This window comes from Monodelphis domestica, chromosome 7 (genome assembly GCF_027887165.1).
Source record: "Monodelphis domestica isolate mMonDom1 chromosome 7, mMonDom1.pri, whole genome shotgun sequence".
NCBI classification, from domain to species: domain Eukaryota; kingdom Metazoa; phylum Chordata; class Mammalia; order Didelphimorphia; family Didelphidae; genus Monodelphis; species Monodelphis domestica.
The window spans coordinates 194,936,157-194,956,350 of NC_077233.1; the positions used below are offsets into that span (position 1 = coordinate 194,936,157).

Consider the following 20,194-nt stretch of genomic DNA (forward strand, 5'->3'; position numbering starts at 1 on the left):
AAAACAATATTTGTTCTTTGTATCTAAGGGCTAATGGAGCATTCTGAGCTCTTTGAAGAAGATAGTGTTAATATATTGGCTGTATCATAAGAGTTGATTTACAAAGGGAAAAAACAACAAAAAAGATTTTAAAAAATTTAGAAAGCAGTCTCAAAACCTTTTATCTAGGTAAAAATGAGCATAAGAAGTTCTATAACAAGTAATCTCACCTTGTGATTAAAAAGGGATTTTAATAACCTTCTTACAAAGCTCTTCATCTAAAAGGTCTTACCATCATAGGAATTAGAGCTGGAAGGGCCATAGAACTCATCTCATTATCCCACCCCTTCCTGGTACAAATGACAAAAATAAAATCCCTAGAGATGAAGATAGTTGCCCATATAAAACTTGGACATTAAAGCATTGTTGGTGGAGTTCTGAACTGATCCAACCATTCTGGAGGGTAACTTGGAAGTATGCCCAAAGGGTCTTTCAACTGAACATACCCTTTGATCCTATGACACCACTACTGGATCTGTATCCTAACGAGATAATAAAAAGGGGGGAAGAACCTCCTTGTACAATTATATTTATAGCAGCTCTGTGGTAGCAGAGAAGTAGAAATTGAGGAGATGTCCATCAACTGGAGAATGGCTAAACAAGTTGTGGTATATGTTGGGAATGGAATACTACTGTGCTATGAGAAATGATAAGCAGGATAATTTCAGGAAAAGCTAGAAAGATCACAGAGTGAAATACGCAGAACCAAGGGAACAATGTACACAGTAACAGCAATTTTGTATGATGATCAACTGTTAAAACTTGACTACTCTCAGTGATACAATGACCCAGGATAATTCTAATGGACTTATGACAAAGAATGCTATCCACCTCCAGAGAAAGAACTGTTGGCGTCAGATGCAGATCAAAGTATACTATCTTTCACATCAGTTTATTTGTGGATTTATTTGGAGGTTTTGACTTTGTATGAGTGTGCTCTTACAACAAAGACCAATGTGGAAGTGTGTTTTGCAGGATAATATATGTATGGCCCATCTCTGAGTGGGAGGTGGGAAGAGAAGAAGGGCAGGAGATGGCTTGGATCTTATAATTTTGGAAAACGTTTTGAAAATTATTATTCATGTAATTGGGAAAATAAAATGTCCTTGATTTAAAAAAAGATAGTTGCTCATAGACACAGATAATAATTGATAGAGTGAGGTTTGGGCTTCTAAAAAATGGGGCCTATAAGAAGAATGTCAGGGATTTTTAAAGCTCAAAATAAACTAAGGTTGGCAATATATAAGTCCTTCTGACTGCAAATCTAGTACTATTTCCAAAGAACTCTTATTCTAGGTTAGTTTAAATTGGGCAAGTGGAATGTGGGCTAGGTACTGTGAGAGGATAAAAAGAAAGGAGAAAAACACAACTTTCTGATTAATCAATTCAAATAGATCTATGAACTTGTCAATTTAAGAGCTCCCTCAAAAGATGCAAATCAAAATCATCCATGGCTGCCCATCAAAAGGGAGCTTCTCCCCTGACCTCACAGAAATTTTGCCCCATGAAATCCACCCAACATGCTGAAGGTTTTCCTTACTTTCTCCTGACATCAAGAGGTTTCCAGTAGAATTCTCTAACTATTCTTTTGTTCTGCTTTCCTCTCATTACTAAATCAACCCATTTTCTCTTTTATCCTTACTTTTTTGAGTTCTGTTGGTGGGTTATATATCATTCACACCCTGACCAGTAGGGTTTAAATACTGTAGGTCCTTTGATTCCTCTGGCTAAATATGTTGGACCAACTTGGCCATTTTTTGTTTTTTTGCTAAGAAGCACATGTCCTTGATATTCTGAAAGATGAATGGCTTCATCAGTGTGGGCGTGCCTACTGGTATTATGCTGTTGTATGCTACAAACCAACTGAACAAAAGGAGAAATTAGATGAAGAGTTCTGGAAACAGACCATAGACCTGTCATGGAGTCATGATAGACTAATAGAAAACTACAACTCTATTGATGCTTGCTTTAGCTCTCTTCTTCCTTCAGACTTAGGGCAACCAATCAACTCTTTATTCAGTGCGAATTTCATTTTTCCAAAGTGGGAGGAAGCCATAAAGGGAACTGCTATTCTGGACATGATTCTGACCAAAAGGAAGAACTAGTTCTTGAAGTAGAAGTGATGAAAACTTTAAGAGGAAGTGACAACTACATCTTAAAATTTGTGATAGAAAAGGACATAATCTAACTCATACCCTAGATTTTGAGACTACAGATTTCAAAGAATTTAGAGAACAAATGGATAAAATTCCATATCCCAACACTCCACAGTCCAAGAGATATGGGAAGTTTTCAAAACTGAAATTCTAATAACACAAACAAATTATTTTCATAAGGAGTAAAAGAGGAAGATGTCTAAAGAGACTGATGTGAGTACACAGAGAACTTGATTACCATCTTCCTTATATTTTTTTTAAACCCTTCCCTTCTGTCTTAGAATTGATACTAAGTATTGGTTCCAAGGCAGAAAAGTAGTAAGGCCTACACAATGGGTGTTAAGTGACTTGCTCAGGGCCACATAGCTAAGACATGTCTGAGGCCATATTTGAACCCAGGACCTCCCATCTCCCGACAGGGCTCTCTATCTACTAGCTTCTATTCTTAAAAGACAATCAGAGGCAGGTAAGAGCAGAGGCATATAAATGAAGGATGGGGCCTATAAGAAGAATGTCAGGGATTTTTAAAGCTCAAAATAAACTAAGACTGGAAATATATAACATTGTTCCAGCATCTGAAACCTCCTTACAGACAGCCTATAGTATGTACTGTAGGTAGAGAGTCTGCTTTAAAGTGAAGAAGTCTGGGGTTCAAGCAGACTTTTTTAAACTATTGGTTGAATTCCTAGCACTTAATATAGTACCTGTATATATTAAGCACTTATATGTTTATTGATTGATTGATTGACCACTTCTTAAGAAATTAAAAGACAAAACAAAACATAACCTGATATCACTCATTTTGGATTTCTGGTTTATGCTTGCTTGGATTCCATGGATTCTTCCCTTTCTTTCCCTCAAAAACATAACATGTCTGAAAGTGATCTCATCATCTTCCCACCAAAGATTATCTTTCTTCCCAGCTTCCCTATTTATGTTGATGTTGTTCCTTTTCACTCAAAGCTCAAAACCTCAGTTATTTACTTATTTATTTTTAAAAGCCACACTTCTGTCTTAGAATGAATACCAAGTATGGTTTCAAGGCAGAAGAGCGGTATAAGATTTAAATTAATATTCAATAACTCCAAGTATTATATTTTATAAGGTTTATTAATAATCATTTGAAGTAGAAAGAAAATAAACTAAAAGAAGTAGAAGTTCAAACCTAATTAACAAAAAGTAAAACCACATATGTAGATTCTCCTGCCTGGCATAAAGCCAGCTTTCCCAGCCACAAACAGGGGAAGAGAGAGAAGATGGAGCTACACTCACAACTTTATCTCCAAAATGTAAGGATATAACCTGAAAAGGAAGCTGGGAAAGAAAGTTTTAGGGAGCAAAATTCTAATTATACAGAGGTAAAGGCTAAGAAATGGGATCATATGACTTGTCCAGGGTCACTGGTGTCTAGGAAGTGTCTGAGGCCAGATAACCTCAGTTATTTTTTAATCTTCCTTCTTTATCATATCCCATATCAAATCAGGTGGCAAATCCTATTGAACTATATTCTGTGGGCATCCCTACTGTCACTTTTTACACTGACATCTCACCCCTTAAATTAAGGCCCTCATCAACTCCTGTCTAGATTATTGTAAAAATCTCCTAATTGCTTCCAGTCTTATCCTATTTCACTCTTCACACCATTGCCATCATAATCTTCTTAATGTACAGGTCTTATCATGTCATTTCCCTATTCAAAAACCTCCTGTGGCTCCCCATGTTCTATAGATAAAGACATGAGCTCTTTAGGCTATAATCCATCACTTGGCAACAGTTTTGTTTCCTACTATTGCTCTTTCTCTCTCTCCCTCTCTCTCTCTCCCTCTCTCTCTCTCCCTCTCTCTCTCTCTCTCTCTCTCTCTCTCTCTCTCTCTCTCTCTCTCTCTCTCTCTCTCTCTCTCTCTCTCTCTCTCTCTCTCTCTCAACCTTTACTTTCATACTAAGTATTGGTTCCAAGGCAGAAGAATGGTAAGGACTAGGCAATGTGGGTTAGGTGACTTGCCCAGGGTCACATTTGAATCCAAGCTTTCTGTCTCTAGGCCTGGTTCTCAATCTGCTAAGCCACCTAGATGCCCTCCACACTATTTCTCTGTATGTACCCATCTACTTCATATTCAGCCCAATTGAATTAGCAATTAATATTCTGATTTTGTCTCTTATCTGTGCATTTGTGCAGTCCATGACTTATGACTATACAATACTCCTTCCACATTTCTGTGTGCTGAAATTCTTCCCCTTTGGGGCACAGGTTAGGCCCTACCTTGACCACTGAAACTTACATAATGTCACCTCTGCCTCAGAGGTGAAAATGATCTTTCCTTCTGCCAATTTTCTACTCATTAGAACTTTCTCTGGACCTCTCCTAAGCATTTCATACTCTACTTTTTATCATACTTGTTTATATATTTGATGGCTCACTAAATTGTAAACTCCTTAAGGACAGGCATAGTATCATTTATCATTTCTGTATCAGATCATCGTGCACATATTTTACACACACACACACACACACACACACACACACACACACACAGATATTATGCATCTCTAGCACCCACCACTGTCTTGTTTATATAGTAAGAACTTAATGCATGTGTGTTGTTGTCTAACATGAGCGCTTAGATTTGTTCTGGAAACACTACCATAAGTATGCATGACCTGGCTCCCCTCCTCCTAACTCCTGATTAACCTGGGCTAGGCTATCCTAACAATATGGAGAGCCTTTCTATTCATGAGCAGCAAAAGGGAACATTCTTCCAGTTTGGGAAAGTTTGCTCTTTCTTCCAGGAGTAGATGGGAGGAGAATTACGCATCACAACTACCTCAAGGAGGTAGAGTGAAAAATATTTTGAATTGGAGTGAGGACCTAGGTTCAAATCCTGACTTTGGCATCTACAGGTTGGATAATTCACTCAATGTTTCTGGGCCTCAGTTTCCTTATCTACAAAATGAACAATAGACCTTAGAGGATATCTAAAATCTTCTCTAGCTATAAATCTAAGATTTATAAGTTCAGTATTTCTTATTATCAGGACAAGATCTAGGCAGTGTGATTCAATGTAAAGAACACAGGTTCTGGAATTAAAGGATGTAGATTCAAAACCTACCTCTGATTTACTAGCTGTATGATCTTGGGCAAGTCACTTCACCTTGGTTAAGTGGGTCTTGGTTTCCTTACATGTAAAATAAGGAGGTTGTACTTGATGGAATTTAGCTCCAGAACTAAAATTCTATTATTCTGACTGGGGTAGAGAAAAGAATACTTGGCCCCAGGGTCAAGGATGAGATTTGATAATGAGCAAGTCATTTAATCCCAAAGTGCCTCAGACAACTCCTAAAGGAGTTACCTACAAAGTTACAGACATTGTATGATATACAATAGTTCTCCAAACTGATAAAGTCTCAGAACTGTTGGATATTCATATATTTCTCTTTATCAGATGAAATATTTTGGAACTCTTCATCTAACTCTTTCTACTAAGAGTTCATGAAAGCAGAGACTATACCTCATCTAGGTAGGTAGATGGCTCAACGGATAGAGTCCTGGGTCTGAAGTCAAGAAGATCTGAGTTCAAATTTGACCTCACACATTTATTAAGATATGTGATCCTTAGGGGGCAGCTGGATGGCTGAGTAGATTGAGAACCAAGCCCATAAACAGGAGGTCCTAGGTTCAAATATGGCCTCAGACACTTCCTAGCTGTGTGACGCTGGGCAAGTCACTTAATCCCCATTGCCTAGTTGTTCTGCCTTGAAACCAATACACAGTATTGATTCTAAGGCAGAAGGTAGGGGTTTAAAAAATGTGTGTGTGTGTGTGACCCTGAGCCAGTCACTAAAACCTTTGTCTGCCTCTGATTCCTCATCTGTAAAATGAAGATAATTATAGTACCTACCTTCCAGGGTCAAAGGATCAAATTGGATAATTGTCATGTACTTGAAATAGTTCCTGGAACTCTGTGTTAGCCTTTATTATTATTATTATTATTACCTAAACTTTATCTCTCTGACAAGGCATAACCCAGTACTGCAAAGTCAGTATAAACTAAAAACATTTGTGGAATTGCTGAATGGGATGTACATTTTGTAATAATCTGTAATTTCTGAAAAGATGGAGGACAGAGCAAGAGAAAACATTGTCAAAGTATTGCTGAACTAATTTCAACAGTTCTTGTCTTTTGTAACTTAAATTCAAATGGCAAAATTGCTGTATACATATATAAAGAAAAACATTCTCATTGTGTTCAAACAATTAAGGTGCCATCTTTTTCTTGAGGGATGGGGTGGGGCAAATTTGTAGAACTCCTGGTGTGGAAATACTTATTAATTGTATGATCCTGGGCAAGACACTTAACCTCACTATGCCTCAGTTTCCTCATATTTTCAAATGAGGTGATTAGACTTTATGGATTCTAAGTCCCTTCTAGCTCAAAATCTAAGATTATGAATTATTGTGACATTTTCTTCTTAAATTAAATTTGCACAAAGCTAAGACCAACATCAGCAAAATGATCTCATCATTCTATTCCTTTAAGTAACTATCTCTATCAAGTCTTTTCTGTCCCAATTTAAAAGAGTCTAAAAAGGAGAAATTCAATATAGAATATATAGTATTATATATTAGTAGTAGTAGCATATAATACTATTGTTGTTCAATTATGTCTGACTCTTCCTGACTCCATTTGGGGGTTTCTGGACAAAATGCTGAAGTGGTTTGCCATTTCATTCACTAGCTCATTTTACAGATGAGGAAAGGGAGGCATAGTTAAGTGACTTACCCAATGTCATACAGTTAATAACTGTCTGAGGCCAGATTTGAAGTCAGGGAGATAAGACTTCCTGATTCCAAGCCCAGTGCTCTTTCCACTCACTGTACCACCTAGCTGCCCCTATATATTATTATACTAATATAATGTTAGTGTAACTAATACTATAGCAATACTATAATGTTAGTATATATGTATTAAAACCTAATGTACAATCATCAATCACTGTCTGAATATTAGCTAAGCCTTTAGATTTGAAGTAGAAACTACTCGGTCAGAGGTCAGTGTCAAACCTTCCATTATATAAACTTGTTTGGAATGCCATGGTTGGATTGAAATCTGTCAGTACAACAATTCGCTCATCTCTCCTCCATCCTGTCTGTGTTTGTGAAGCTCCAGAGTGTCACTGATGGCCTTCAGTCTACCTAAGAACTCTGCCTTGCTTTCAAGTCCTACCACCAACCCTGCTCTGGGCCCTGACCTCACACCCATTGTCAACCTGGGACTTGAAGATTAGGCCAATTTTCTGGCTTCTCCAACTTCAAATTTCCTTAAGCCTCCAGTGCCAAGCCATCCTTTGGGGCGGTTAAAATTCACAAGAATGAAAGAAGGGCAATGGTTTCCACTGCCCACTGCAATTCATCTCACCCACTGGGATTTAAGAGAAGACTCCAGACACCCAGGAGATATACAATTGAAGATATAATTGGTGGGCTTTGTGCTTTGAGCACCTATTTGACCTAAAATATAGCATTTTGAATCTATATTAATAATTAAATTCCTTATATAGATGGGAAAATAATACTACATGAGTGAAATGGCTTATTCAGAACTTCCTCACTAATAACTAAGCTACGAACAAAGCTGAATATGAACTCTGGTCACTCCTGGCAGGCTCAGTCTATGACTTCTAATTGCCTGTTCTTCTAAGCAATAGCAACAAAATCTTGCCCTTCTGGCCAAACAATGCTTTTCCATATTACCAGGCGGGGTACTCTTTTAGGTACTCAGCTTAAAAGGAATGAGAGAAAAACAACATGGAATCATAAATTTAAAGCTGGAAGGGTATTTAGAGGACATATTTTGCCTTTGGAAGAGAGGAATAAGTTAATAAATGGATTTTTCAAGAATAGTTTGGGATTTTGACAAGATTGGGCATCCAAAAAAAAAAAAAAGCCAAAGTTCTGATATGTCAGTGGTAAGATGAGACACAGGTACCAATCCCCTCGACTTCCCAAAAGCAATTTTCAGTGGAGGAAAAACTGCAATTTAAATGCCAAGGAGAAAATGTGCTTACATTTGATCTTTCTTTATTTGTATTCTAGCCAGGCAGTAGTGGTCTAATGGGTAGCAAACTGGCTTTCCAGTCAGGAAGACCTAGTTTCAAATCTTACTTCTGCTACCCCAGTTACAATGTCTCAAGCAGCTCTGTGAGAATATAAATTACAAACTAATTGCCATTCTATGGAGTTGGAATTAGTTTCCAGTCCAGAAATTTCCTACACCCATAAAATCAAAGGTCCAAATAAAAAAGTAAAATTAGAATATAAATCCTAGGAATAGGGACTACATTTCAACAATGCTTTACTACATTGCTCAGGCTACACAATTTTTTTTTTTAATGTCCTTAGATATTTGCCAACCCTTTTTGTTTATTTAAATATAGAATTTTTTTAAAAATCACTTTTTCCACTTGGTAACTTCTCTTGAAGATGGTGTAAAAATAGTAGTGGCAGCAGGAGTCAAGCTATCTTTTGAAATGACAAAATCAGAAAAGGATAGGCAATCTCTTCCAATCCTCCCACCTCTCCTCCTTGATATGCTCTCTCTCAATCTCTCCCTTTCTTTCCTTCCCTCTCCCCCTACCTTTCCTTCCTCCCCTTCCCCGTCCCCTCTCCGTCCCTCTGTCCTCTTCTCACTCCCTTTTCCCTCCCTCCCCCTCTCTCCTTCTTTCTCCCTCTCCCCCTCTCTTTCTCCTCCCTCTCTTTCTCTGCAAACCTCTAAAACAGAAGTTTCTAAGTGACCCTCTTGATACAGGGAACTCTTCCCAGGGGTCATCTGTCAGTGCCCAAACACCAAGGAAACTACTGGATGTAGCTTCTCTAATTTTAAGCCGGGCGGGGTTCTGCCAAGACGGGGCAGGGCAGAGAGCGCCGTGGTGGAAAGGTGGGGGTTTATATTAAGAGAATAGCAGAGACAAGCTCGGGAGAAGGGAAAGCTCGGAACTGAATGAAACTACGCGGGAAGGAATCTGGTTCGGAGATGAAGACTTTTCGGTTTTTAGCCACTGCGGAGGGAAATGTATCACAGCAACCGTAGCAAGAGGTGCCTATCGCCAGGGAGAAGAGATTTAAAGCACCGCTGTGAAATTAATCCCAAGAGGAGATTCCTTTAATGCATACACAACACACACGCGCACACACAGACACACAGACACACACACACACACACACACACCTCTCTCTCTCTCTCTCTCTCTCTCCCCTCTCCCTCTTCCTCTCCCCCGTCTCTATCTCTTTCCCCCTCTTCCCCTCCCCTGTCTCTCTCTGTTTCTGTCTCTCTCTGTCTCTGTCTCACACACGCACGCGCGCGCGCGCACACACATTTACACACGCATGCACACGCAGGACCGGCGAGTTCAGTCATCCAAGCTTTCAAAAAGTCGCTTCTTTCTCTTGACTCAAGTTGGCAGATTCTCCGGTTTTTCCTTTTCTCCCCGGTCATATGGCTAGTTGCCCGGAGATCAGTACTCATGCTTTCCTCCCTCACCAGCCAGACAAAGTTTGTCTTGGAGCTTGCGGGGTTCGCCTTACCTGTTGATCTTGAGGGCGAATGCCCGGCGCTCAGCGGTGGGCAGCGTGGCCATGCCTGGCGCTCTCTCTGGCGTTGATTCTAGGGTCCCAGGCTGGGCAGAAGGGGGCGGTGAGCAAGAGAGCAGCCACAGCCAGGCATACTGAAGGAGAAGTGAGCCTCATCTGTCAATTCTGGGTGGAAACTTCCGCATTTTCACCTTCACTGAAATCAAACGGAGGGAGGGACCAGTTGCGGCTGGCTGCCAGCTAACTCCGGTCAGTCTGTCACCTTCCTTTTGCACGGAAAACTGAACCTAGAAACCCGTTGGAGTTTTCACTTCTGCAGAACCTGAGGAGAAAACACACACACACACACACACACACACACACACACACACTCGCATGCACGCATGCACGATCCTTCCCTCTTTCCCCGGGACTTCACAGACTAATAACAATAACTCTCTCCCATGAGCCCACTAGCAACAACAGTAGGGATTATTTGCTATAAATGCAAGAGCATTAAAAAAAAGAGCAAAAGCTCTTTTCTAATAGTCTCTCTTCCTCCCTATTTCTTCTCTTTAAATAGAATTCAGTCAGAACCCAACAGAGAGTCTGGCTCTTCCAGATGATGAAATGATTACTTGGTGCTGTTGGAAAACTTTATTTGCTATGGTTCCCCAGGCAAAACTGTCCAGAGAACCCAGGCAAATATACAGAGCCTTGATACATTTGCCCTCAAATCTGTGACTGGTCTATTATATTAAACAGGAAAAAGCCCACACATCTCTCTCTCTCTGTCTACCTCTCTCATTCTTTTTTCTCTCTCTCTACCTTCTTCCTTGTCCCTCTCCTATTTTTCCTGTCTCGTTTTTGTCATCCTTCTTATACCCTCTGTCATCTTTTTCACTCATCTTTCAATCTCTCAGCTCCTCTCATCTGTCTCCTTTCTTTCTCATCTCTTCCTCTTTTATTTCCTTTCTCAACTCCTTTTTTATCTCATATCCTGTCTCTCATCTGTTTTTCTCATTTCCTCACGACTCTTCTCTCATCTCTCTCTTTCTCTAACAACTCTCATAACTTTCACATCCTTTCTCTCATTCCTTTCTCTTCTCTCTACCCCTTTGATCTAATCTCATCTCTTTCCCTCCTCTTTATCTTTATCTATGTCTCTGTTTCCCTCTCCATCATCTTTTGTAGGCAGAAAGGGAAAAAAAGAAGATATTAGATTATTTAAAGTAAGTTAAAGATGGGTTTATTGTAGTTATGGCAGGCAGTCTGTACCCATTCAAGAGATAGCAAAATTAAATTTCTCCTGGAAACAAGGGAAGGGGATAATCCAATTGATAAAATGAGCACACACCAACAGCCTTAAGGTAAATGCTTTTCTTTAGGCACACACTCCTGTCAAAAATGTGTGAAATGGAAATATATTGTATTCCACTGTCCATTTTCTGCTTTAGATGTAACTAGCTGAAACTCAGATCCAGATCATTACAGTGTTAGTTAGTTAGTTAGTTAGTTAGTTAGTTAGTTAGTTAGATTTAACAGTCATACTTACTAGAGATGTAGCTGATCTAATGCATAGATCATTGGTCCAAGAGTCTGGAAGAGCCAAGTTTTGGGGGTCTACTTTATCTGTGAAACTCTGGAGAAGTCAGTTTTTCTAAACCTCAAGTTCATTGTCTATCAGATGGGGATACCAGTAGTACTTCTTCATGGGACTGTTGTAAGAATCAAATGAAATAATCTATTCAGTATTTTGCAAAGCATAAAAGTACTATTAAAAATCTCAACTATTAATATTATCTTTCTATTGGCAGTCTTTCTCCCATGTTATTTTCTTGACAACCAGGAGAAAGTTTTGTGTAACTTATTTTTGAATAATTTGTATCACAAGAAAAAAATACATGAAGCCCTTCTGCTTCTTAACAGTCTCTTTCATAATTTCTGCTTGTTTTCTGTAACTCAAAGTAATTCATTAGAGCTAGTTGGATGATTTTTTTAAGATCAAAGGCACTCAAGCCTCCATTATGAAAAAGTTAACAAGTATAAAATTACACAGATAAAAGAAAGAGATAAATGGGGAAAACATGGAAAAACAACAAAATCTGGGACAATTACTCAGAGAAGTACCCTTATACTCTCCTGGAGAAAATAAGCAAAAGTAGCAAGATTTTAAACATGATTCATTCATGACCTCTTCTTCAGATTATGGTTAAATGAAGGATTGACAGAAATTTTTTTGGATTAGGAATTAGTCTAAATATATACACTTATAAAATATATATGTAAATACATATATTTGCATATGCAGTTATATTTCTATTTAATTATATATACTTGTATATAGTTATAATAAATAATGCATATGCAATTATGAAATATATTGTGATATAACAATAATATATAATATAAATTATTATTTACATAATAATATAAAGGACAGCTAGGTGGCAGAGTGGATAGAGCACTGGGATTGGAATCAGGAAGATTCATCTTCCTGAATTTAAATCTGGCGTCAGACACTTGGCTGTATGACTCTAATCAATGTAAATCAAAATCATCCATTTTACATCCTATAATGTTTCCTATCTCTTCTTTGGTCATATATTCTTTCCTTATTTGTTCATACATTTTTTCCTTATTTATCCATAGATTTGACAGGTAAAATATTCTATACTCCCCTAATTTACTTATATCATCCTTTATATCTAAATCATGTACCCATTTTGACTTTATATTAGGATACAGTGTAAGATGTTGATCTATGCCTGCTAAACTTCTTTTCAGTTTTCCCAGCAATTTTTGTCAAATAGCAATTTCTTGTTCCCAAAGCTTAGAGCTTTGCATTTATCAAATACTAGATGCATATGGTCATTTGCTAAAGTGATTTTATATTTTATTTTATTTTATATTTTATATTTTAGAGAGCTTTATAATCATGGCAGCAGTTGGCTTTGTTTGTTTGCTTTTTGGTAAGAAAATAAGGAAATTACCCTAGGTTAGATTACTTATCCAATCAAATATTTGTTCTCTGATTATAACATGAAGGAGGACATTATTACTTTTTCTGATGTTCCCTTTCAAAAATGAATAAAAAAGTTATACTATGTGCCAAGCACTGTTCTGGATAAAACATCCCTAACTTTGTTTAATAATTAATCATGGGGGGCAGATAGGTAGCATGATGGATAGCCTGGAGTAGGGAGGACCTGGGTTCAAATCTGACCTCAGATTTGTGTGTGACCTTGGGCAAGCTATTTAATCTCAATCCTTACCATTCTTCTGCCTTATAACTGATACTTAATAGACAGAAGGTAAGGATAAAAAAAATTAATAACTAATCATGAGTTAACCCTCTTAATGAGCATATTTAATGCATTAATTTATTTGTCATTAACTTATTTAATTATGTTACTCCATTAATTTATATAATTAATTTCTACCTATTTTTATCGTATTCTACTTCTTGGAGTTAAATGTTTATATCTCCCCATGTTGGGATAACAATCCAAAAACCTTTGTTTCACTTCATTATCCTCCTTGGCTACCATTGTACTTCTATCCTTTCTTTCACTAACAAACTTCTCAAGAGTGTTGTATACTCTTCATCATCATGACCTTACCATCTGGACCTCCTTTATCTTTCTACAATCGTGTTTGTCTTCACATGAATTACATTCTAAAAAGTTACTGAGATTCTTCATCCTGTCAAATCCAAAGGCCTTTTCTCAATTATCTTTGACTTGTTGATCACATTGGCATTATTGAGGTCTTTCAACTTGATCCAACATAACTTATCTCTCCAAATAGACTGAAAATGTCTTAAGGAAAAGAAGAGAGTGTGTGGGATCGCAATAGGCATAATATATTTGAGGGCAGAGGTCCTGTTTTTGAATCCCAGCTCTGCTACTTATTATTTGTTTTACCTTGAACTTCTAAGCTTGGCTTCTATGACACTAAAAGTAGTATTTTGATTACCCTATCTGTCCTTCTCTTGTTTACTTCAAGGGCTCCTCTTCTTTCTTCTCACTAACTACAAATATTCCTTAGGTTCAATCTTCACCTTTTAGCTCTTCTCTCTTTAATAAATTTCTAAAAGACCTGAAACCTGAAATGATTTCACTTACTGAATGGTTCTGAAGTCATCAGCCCTGACCTATCACCTAATCTCTAATCCTTAATCTCCAATGGTCTAATCTTCTAGAGCAACCCTGAAAGACTTAAAAACTCTCATCAAAGTAAAAACACTGATGAAAAGCAACTGCTGGACTACAGTGGGGAAGGGGATATGTCTGAGGAGAGACTCTAAATGAACACTCTAATGCAAATACCAACAACATGGAAATGGGTTTGAATCAAGAACACATGTGATACCCAGTGGAATTGCATGTGGGCTATGGGAGAGGTGGGGGGGGGGGGGGGGAGAGAAGAAAAGAAAATGATCTTTGTTTCCAATGAATAATGTTTGGAAATGACCAAATAAAAATTAAAAAAACCTCTCATCAATAAAATGATGGATTCCAGAGGACTGATGATGCTGTTCATCTGAAGATGATGAACTCAAGATGATGAATAAGACACATTTTTTAATATGGTCAGTGTGGATATTTGTTTTACTTGACTGCCAACTTACTACATTCTTTGTTTTACTTTTATTTCAAGTGGGGAGAGGGTGAGGTGGGAGGAATGAAAGAAAAATAAATGCTTGCTCATTAAAAAGAAAATTAAAAAAAAAAACCTTTAGTGTCTACAGGATATTTCCACCTGAATGTTCTGCTACCACTTCAAATTCAAAATATTCAAACAAAAAGCTCATTAATTAACTTCCCCAAAACAGCTATCCCAACCAACTTCTTAATTTATGTCAACAGTAAAACTATTCTCTAATTCAAATGGGTTTAAATATTTGGAATAATGTAATAATTCATATTTATATAGTGCTTTGTTCATATGGTGTCTTTCCAATCTTTTTATTTTGAGGATATTATCAGATTTCAGTGCTGTTAATTTTATGCAGTCATGGCTAATGTTCCTATTTCCCTATTCTGCATCTCTTCAAGCCTTTTCCTATAACTTTTTCCTTAATCTCTATTTTTAAACTTTTGTAACAATATTTTGTTGCTTCAATATATCATTATTTATTCAACCATTACCTAGACACAAGGGTAGTTTCCAGTTTTTTTCACTATTATAAATAAGGCCACTATGAATATATGACTATCAACTTTAATGATAATAACTTGAAGCACCCTAATTTTATTATTTATCCTCTCTCAGATGCTGCTTTATCCTCTTGGCCATTTTAGTTGGATGTCTTTGGACATTTTCTGGTTGTTTTATCTTTTATAAAATGCAAAATCTGGAAAAAGACAGTATTAAAACCAATGAGGGTAGGTGTTATTATTCTTCCTTCACAAGTAAGGACAGAAAGAAAAGTTAAAAGCTTTATCCTTTTAAGAATTTTAATTTTTAATTTATTTATTTGTATGTTACATTAAAGTTTCCAGGTATATCCCCACATTCTTTCCCTCCTACACTAGAGAACACATTTGAACAACAACAACAAAAAAAAACAACCCATAGATACATATATACAAAATTTTATCTTGTATGTTTCTATTTATCAGGTTTTTTTCTCTGCAATTGGACATTCACAATTATTCTTAAAACAAATTTCTGTTGTATTATATAATATTCTCTTGGTTCTTCTTGTTTTGTTCTTCACATGTAGGTCTTTCCATGTTTTTAAAAAAATAACCTGTGTATTTTATCCTTGATAATGGATCAGTCCCAGAGCAGACAATCTTATTTCAAAATTCCCACGCTGCAACTTCATCTGCTTTTCTTGAAGTCTATAAAGATGAAAAGAATGAAGACTGAAAAATTCTCTGGACAAGTAAAAACAAGTATATTAAAATTATAGTTTTCTATTCTATTCTAAGATCTGTAATCTCATCAAAGAGGACATTTTCTTTTTTATTGTAGATTGTTATGATTAAAATTCTCTGGCGACTCTATCTTATTTTATAAGTATTTAATAAATAATAAAAAGCAGACCAGAGAAAGAGAAGCTACCTCTCCTTCCAGAAAGAGCTGGCCAGAACTGCATACCTCCAGTATTCCAAGGAAATAGCTATGACTTCCTCTCTGTTCTCCAATTTTTGTTCTTTGTGTTGTCCCTTTCCCAAGCCTCTTTGAATGCAGCATTCTGACCTCACCCTGGAAAAGAGGTGGGTCTTCTGGACATGAGACCTTTAGAATGGCTGCATGATGCACATGTCCATTTTTCTCTGCCACATTATCTTTTTTTTTTTTTAATCCTTACCTTCCATCTTAGAATACTATGTTTTGGTTCTAAGACAGAAGAGTGGTAAGGGCTAGGCAACAGGGGTTAAGTGACTTACCCAGGGTCACACAGCTGGGAAGTGTCTGAGGTCACATTTGAACCCTGGACCTTCCACCTCTAGGCCTGGCTCTCAATCCACTGAGCCACCCAGCTTCCCCCTTTTGCCACGATATCTTAAGAGACTTGTTTACAGACATTGAGCAAGGGAGGAAAGGGTTGGGGGAGAGAAGCACATTGTAGCTTCAATATTAATGTTAAATTGTTTTCCTTTTAAAATCCAAAGGTTGTCTTGGGGTACTAAAAAAGGGTACAGGGTAGTGTTAAATTTACATAAGATAGCAACACTTACAGGCCTTCTTGTTGATATTTTCTCATTAATTCTCCATAGAAGCTCTAAACAGCATAATAAAGTGACTATTGCAGTGCTTTCCAATCCATCATCTGGGCTATCTTTACTCTCTGTCTGACTGGTCATTTCCTTTTCCAATCACAGTCATCTTTACTGATTTTTTATGTTATTTCTTATAAGCAAGTATTCATTGTCAATATCCTGTAGTCTATTTCTACCAATCCAATCCAATAAGCATTTAAGTGTTTACCAAGTGCCACACCCCCAGTGGGGGAGCATCTTGTTCTGTGGAGTTGAAACTAGGCAGGGCAGCAGATGCAAAGAGACCTATTCTGTCTTTCCATTGCCATTTGTTTCATTTATAATTTCTGTTCTTCTTTTCCATAATTTGCCTCTATGTTATATCAGCAGGGGAATACTGATGTTTGGGTTTTTACATCAGTAAGCAGTTTAGGGTCATTGAAAGGACTGTGGAGTTCCCTGAAAACAATCCAGTTCTCATCCCTTTTTTTAAATTAATTGATGCATTTAATTCATTAAAATACCCAATGAACTCCCTCCCTCTCTCCCTTCAGTCCCAGTAGAGAAAGCATCATTTGACCAAAAGATAAATGGACCTATAAAACTATCTTATTTCTATTTATCACTTCTTTCTGTTCTATACTTGTTCAAACCTATTATCTATTTTTAAAGGCTATATAAAATATAAATACTGATAGATCAATGCAATGCATAATCTATAAATACGTCAAAATCTAAACTATTACTATTCATCCAGTTTGTTTTTCCAGTGTGGAAAACGAACACTAAGCTCATCTCTTTTGAGTGGTTATAAATTATCTCTGTAGTGTTTCAAGACTTTAGATGCCATTAGCATAATTTCATTTGGAAACAGAAATAACTATAGACCTTTGACAAGGAATTAGTATTCTATTTGGAGATACTCTCTTTGTGATCTTTTCAGTTCTTAAGTATTTAGCTACCATTTAAACGCAGATGACTCCTAGACTAACATATCTAGCCCTAGCCTTCAGATGACAAAGAGGCACCACATGGTAGAAAGATTTGCCTCATTTAGGAATTCTCTACATTGATGAAGTCATGGGTCCATTCTCTGGCAGCATGAGTCACTGTGGGCAGCCTTCTGGCTAGGAAAAACAAGGCCTTGCACATGGAAAGTGCTTAATAAGTGTTTGTTGAATTGACTTGAATGAAATTAATGGACTTCTCTCTATACTTACCTAAGCTAGTCTTCACAGAGCAAATGTAGTTTTTTGCTAGTATGTTAAATATGAATTTGATCTCTACTAGCATAGCCTTTGAGAACTGAGGATCATTTTTCAGGCTATGAGGCACGAGGCTAGGACTAAGGAAATCTTTCCTTGCTTTTTAAGATTTTCCTTATATGCAGACCACCATATTTTTTTTTCCATGTAGAGAGTTGATTAGCACAGACTCATCAAACCAAAAACACTAAACTGTCATTATTTGAAATTATGATTAAATATGAAGGACTCTGTTTTGCCTGGTTTAAAACATACTCATGCAGTGATTTAATCCTAATCTGCACAGATTGATTAGGCAGGGGGTTTCTAGATCTCCTTCTGACTCTGGCAGATTTTCTTGCTCCCTTTTATAGACCAAGTACAAAGGGGGTGGCTCTGTTCCACAATAGCCTGAGTCAATCAGATTTTCCCCAGTGCTAAGACTTTTTCCCCCAATGCTTATCCTCAGAGATGATGAGCTGAATGGGTCCCAGAGCCCCGATATTCTCAGTTACTTCAATTTAGTAATAATGGGGCATGCCCTTACTTTCTAGAAGGAAGTGATATTAAAGTCCTCTCATCTAGTCAATCAACTCAGAGAGATGTTTTGAATATAAATTTCTGGACAGAAGAGATTATCTTATACTTTGTATTTGTATCAATAGTGCCTAGCACATAATAGGTGCTTTCTAAATATTTGATTGATGAAAGTAATAGATATATTGAATTCTCTCAGTTAAAAATGATGATTTATGTAATTTGAAAATTTCTATGATCTTTTTAATATGTTGGGCAGAAAGCAAGGACAGACTTAAGGGAAGGCAGAGCACTGGTCTGTACTATCTCTCTCTTCTCCTCCCAACTCTTTATCTTACCCTTTAAATTCTGTTCCTAGGAATGCATTCTTTTGAGTCTTTAAGAGTTAATCACAAAAATGGAAGAAAAACAACTCACTAACACCTTAAGCTCTTATCAGCTTACACCCTAGCAAGGCTTCCTGTCCTCTAAGGACTGGATTTTTCTGACCTGGTAGCTGGGGGAAGGAAAAAAAAAGACCTTGAAAAAATGGTTCATAAGATAAGTATCTTAAGGATGTGGGGGTTGGGTTTCTAAAGAAAAATGGGGAAAATGGGAAGGAAGAAGAGTGCCAAAGATCATAGGGTCTGGGGACCTTTTGTAAAATGAACACGTAATAAGCTTGGCATCTTTAAATAGCTTCCTTTCCTGTGGCTAGAAAAATTTTCAGTATTTTACAATGTAGTTAAAATGTTGGGTACTTCCACTAACGTCCTACTCTCGTTCTCATAGCAGTGTGTGTATGTGGGGGGTAAAGGGTTGATCCTGGTTTTCACAAGCTATGCCAGCAGGAATGTAAGCTCTAATAGGCCCCCCAAGCTGGAAAGGTTTTACATATAGGCCTGGTGATGAAGCGTCTGACCCCAAGGACCAGCCCAGCCAAATGCAGAGAAGTTCATTACAGAAGTATCCTCAGAGTGGGTCCTTTGCTGGCCACAGTAGTTCTGGAAGACTGACGCGCTCTCCATTCATCCACGGAACACCCATTGACCAAAGTACAGTGCCTTTAAGTGGTAAAGTATTCTAGATGCCAAACCATGACTAGATGGACAACAGGACTTAATGTCTGCTGGGAAACTCGAAATGATGGAACCTTTTCAAACCTGCTGATCTGATTCTAATCCACAAAGTTATAGCTCCATCTATAACTAAACCAGGGCTTTGCTCCAGAGTAGCAACATTTAAAGGGCATTAGCAGTACTCGAACTGCTTCATCAGTGTAGAAGCAATAGAGTTTAGCACTTGGAAAGCAAGAGTAATTAGTTCAGATAGAAAGTTAAAAGAAAAGATAACTCATTTCCTCCTTGGGCTGCACCTCAAGTAAACTCTTCTGCAGCCTTCTCTGCTCTATCTTGCACCTCCCGATTCTTAAAAGTCTCCCCAATTTCCCACACTGGCTTTGGGTGTCCTAGGATCTCCCTATCCCCCACGAGGTGGTGTCCCAGGATATTACTTCCTCCTACCCACCCCGATTAATTGCTCCATGTACCATAATTGGTGGTTACAACTCCATTAATCAGCATACACATGGTGGAAGTTCAGATAAAGGGCATAAAGGACATGTCATTGTCAGGACTACATCCTAAAAATGGTGAGTGGTTAGGGTCTCTTCATGGGATAGTCTATGCTCCTCCTTCTCTTTCTCTTTTATATTCTACCTGAAAAATCTCTTCTTTAAATATCTCCTGACAGAATTCTTTTGAATCCAGAAGAGATATTCTTATACAATGTAGTTTTTTAAAGCCATAATTTCCTCAGTGTGGGTTACAGCTCTCTTCCTTAGTCTTTATGAATTGCAAAGCCTAAAAATAAACAAACAAACAAACAAACAAACAAACAAATAAATAAAAGTACCTAGTGGCTAACTTATTATTGATCTAGATGTTTATTAGGATAAGT

The 20,194-nt window shown here is 37.4% G+C and overlaps 1 protein-coding gene and 1 long non-coding RNA gene across 3 annotated transcripts in view; both read right to left on the bottom strand.

The window, feature by feature from the left end:
* The window catches only part of DOCK8 (dedicator of cytokinesis 8), a 306,237-nt gene extending 294,787 nt beyond the window's left edge, over positions 1-11,450 (bottom strand). The window contains exons 1-2 of one of the 2 annotated variants that reach the window (XM_056806227.1): positions 11,315-11,450; positions 9,775-9,976 (exon numbers count right to left, since the gene is read on the bottom strand). In XM_056806227.1, the coding sequence (XP_056662205.1) occupies positions 9,775-9,827 (53 nt within the window). In that variant the 5' untranslated portion in view covers positions 9,828-9,976; positions 11,315-11,450. Of the gene's footprint in view, positions 1-9,774; positions 10,038-11,314 lie in introns of those variants that run through there. The other variant, XM_056806228.1, reaches the window with a different exon arrangement.
* A 3,753-nt stretch (positions 11,451-15,203) lies between these two features.
* Positions 15,204-20,194, bottom strand: part of LOC130455576 (uncharacterized) — a 33,872-nt gene continuing 28,881 nt past the window's right edge. Inside the window, exon 2 of the long non-coding RNA XR_008913653.1 lies at positions 15,204-15,611. This is a non-coding gene — a long non-coding RNA (uncharacterized LOC130455576). The remainder of the gene's footprint in view (positions 15,612-20,194) is intronic.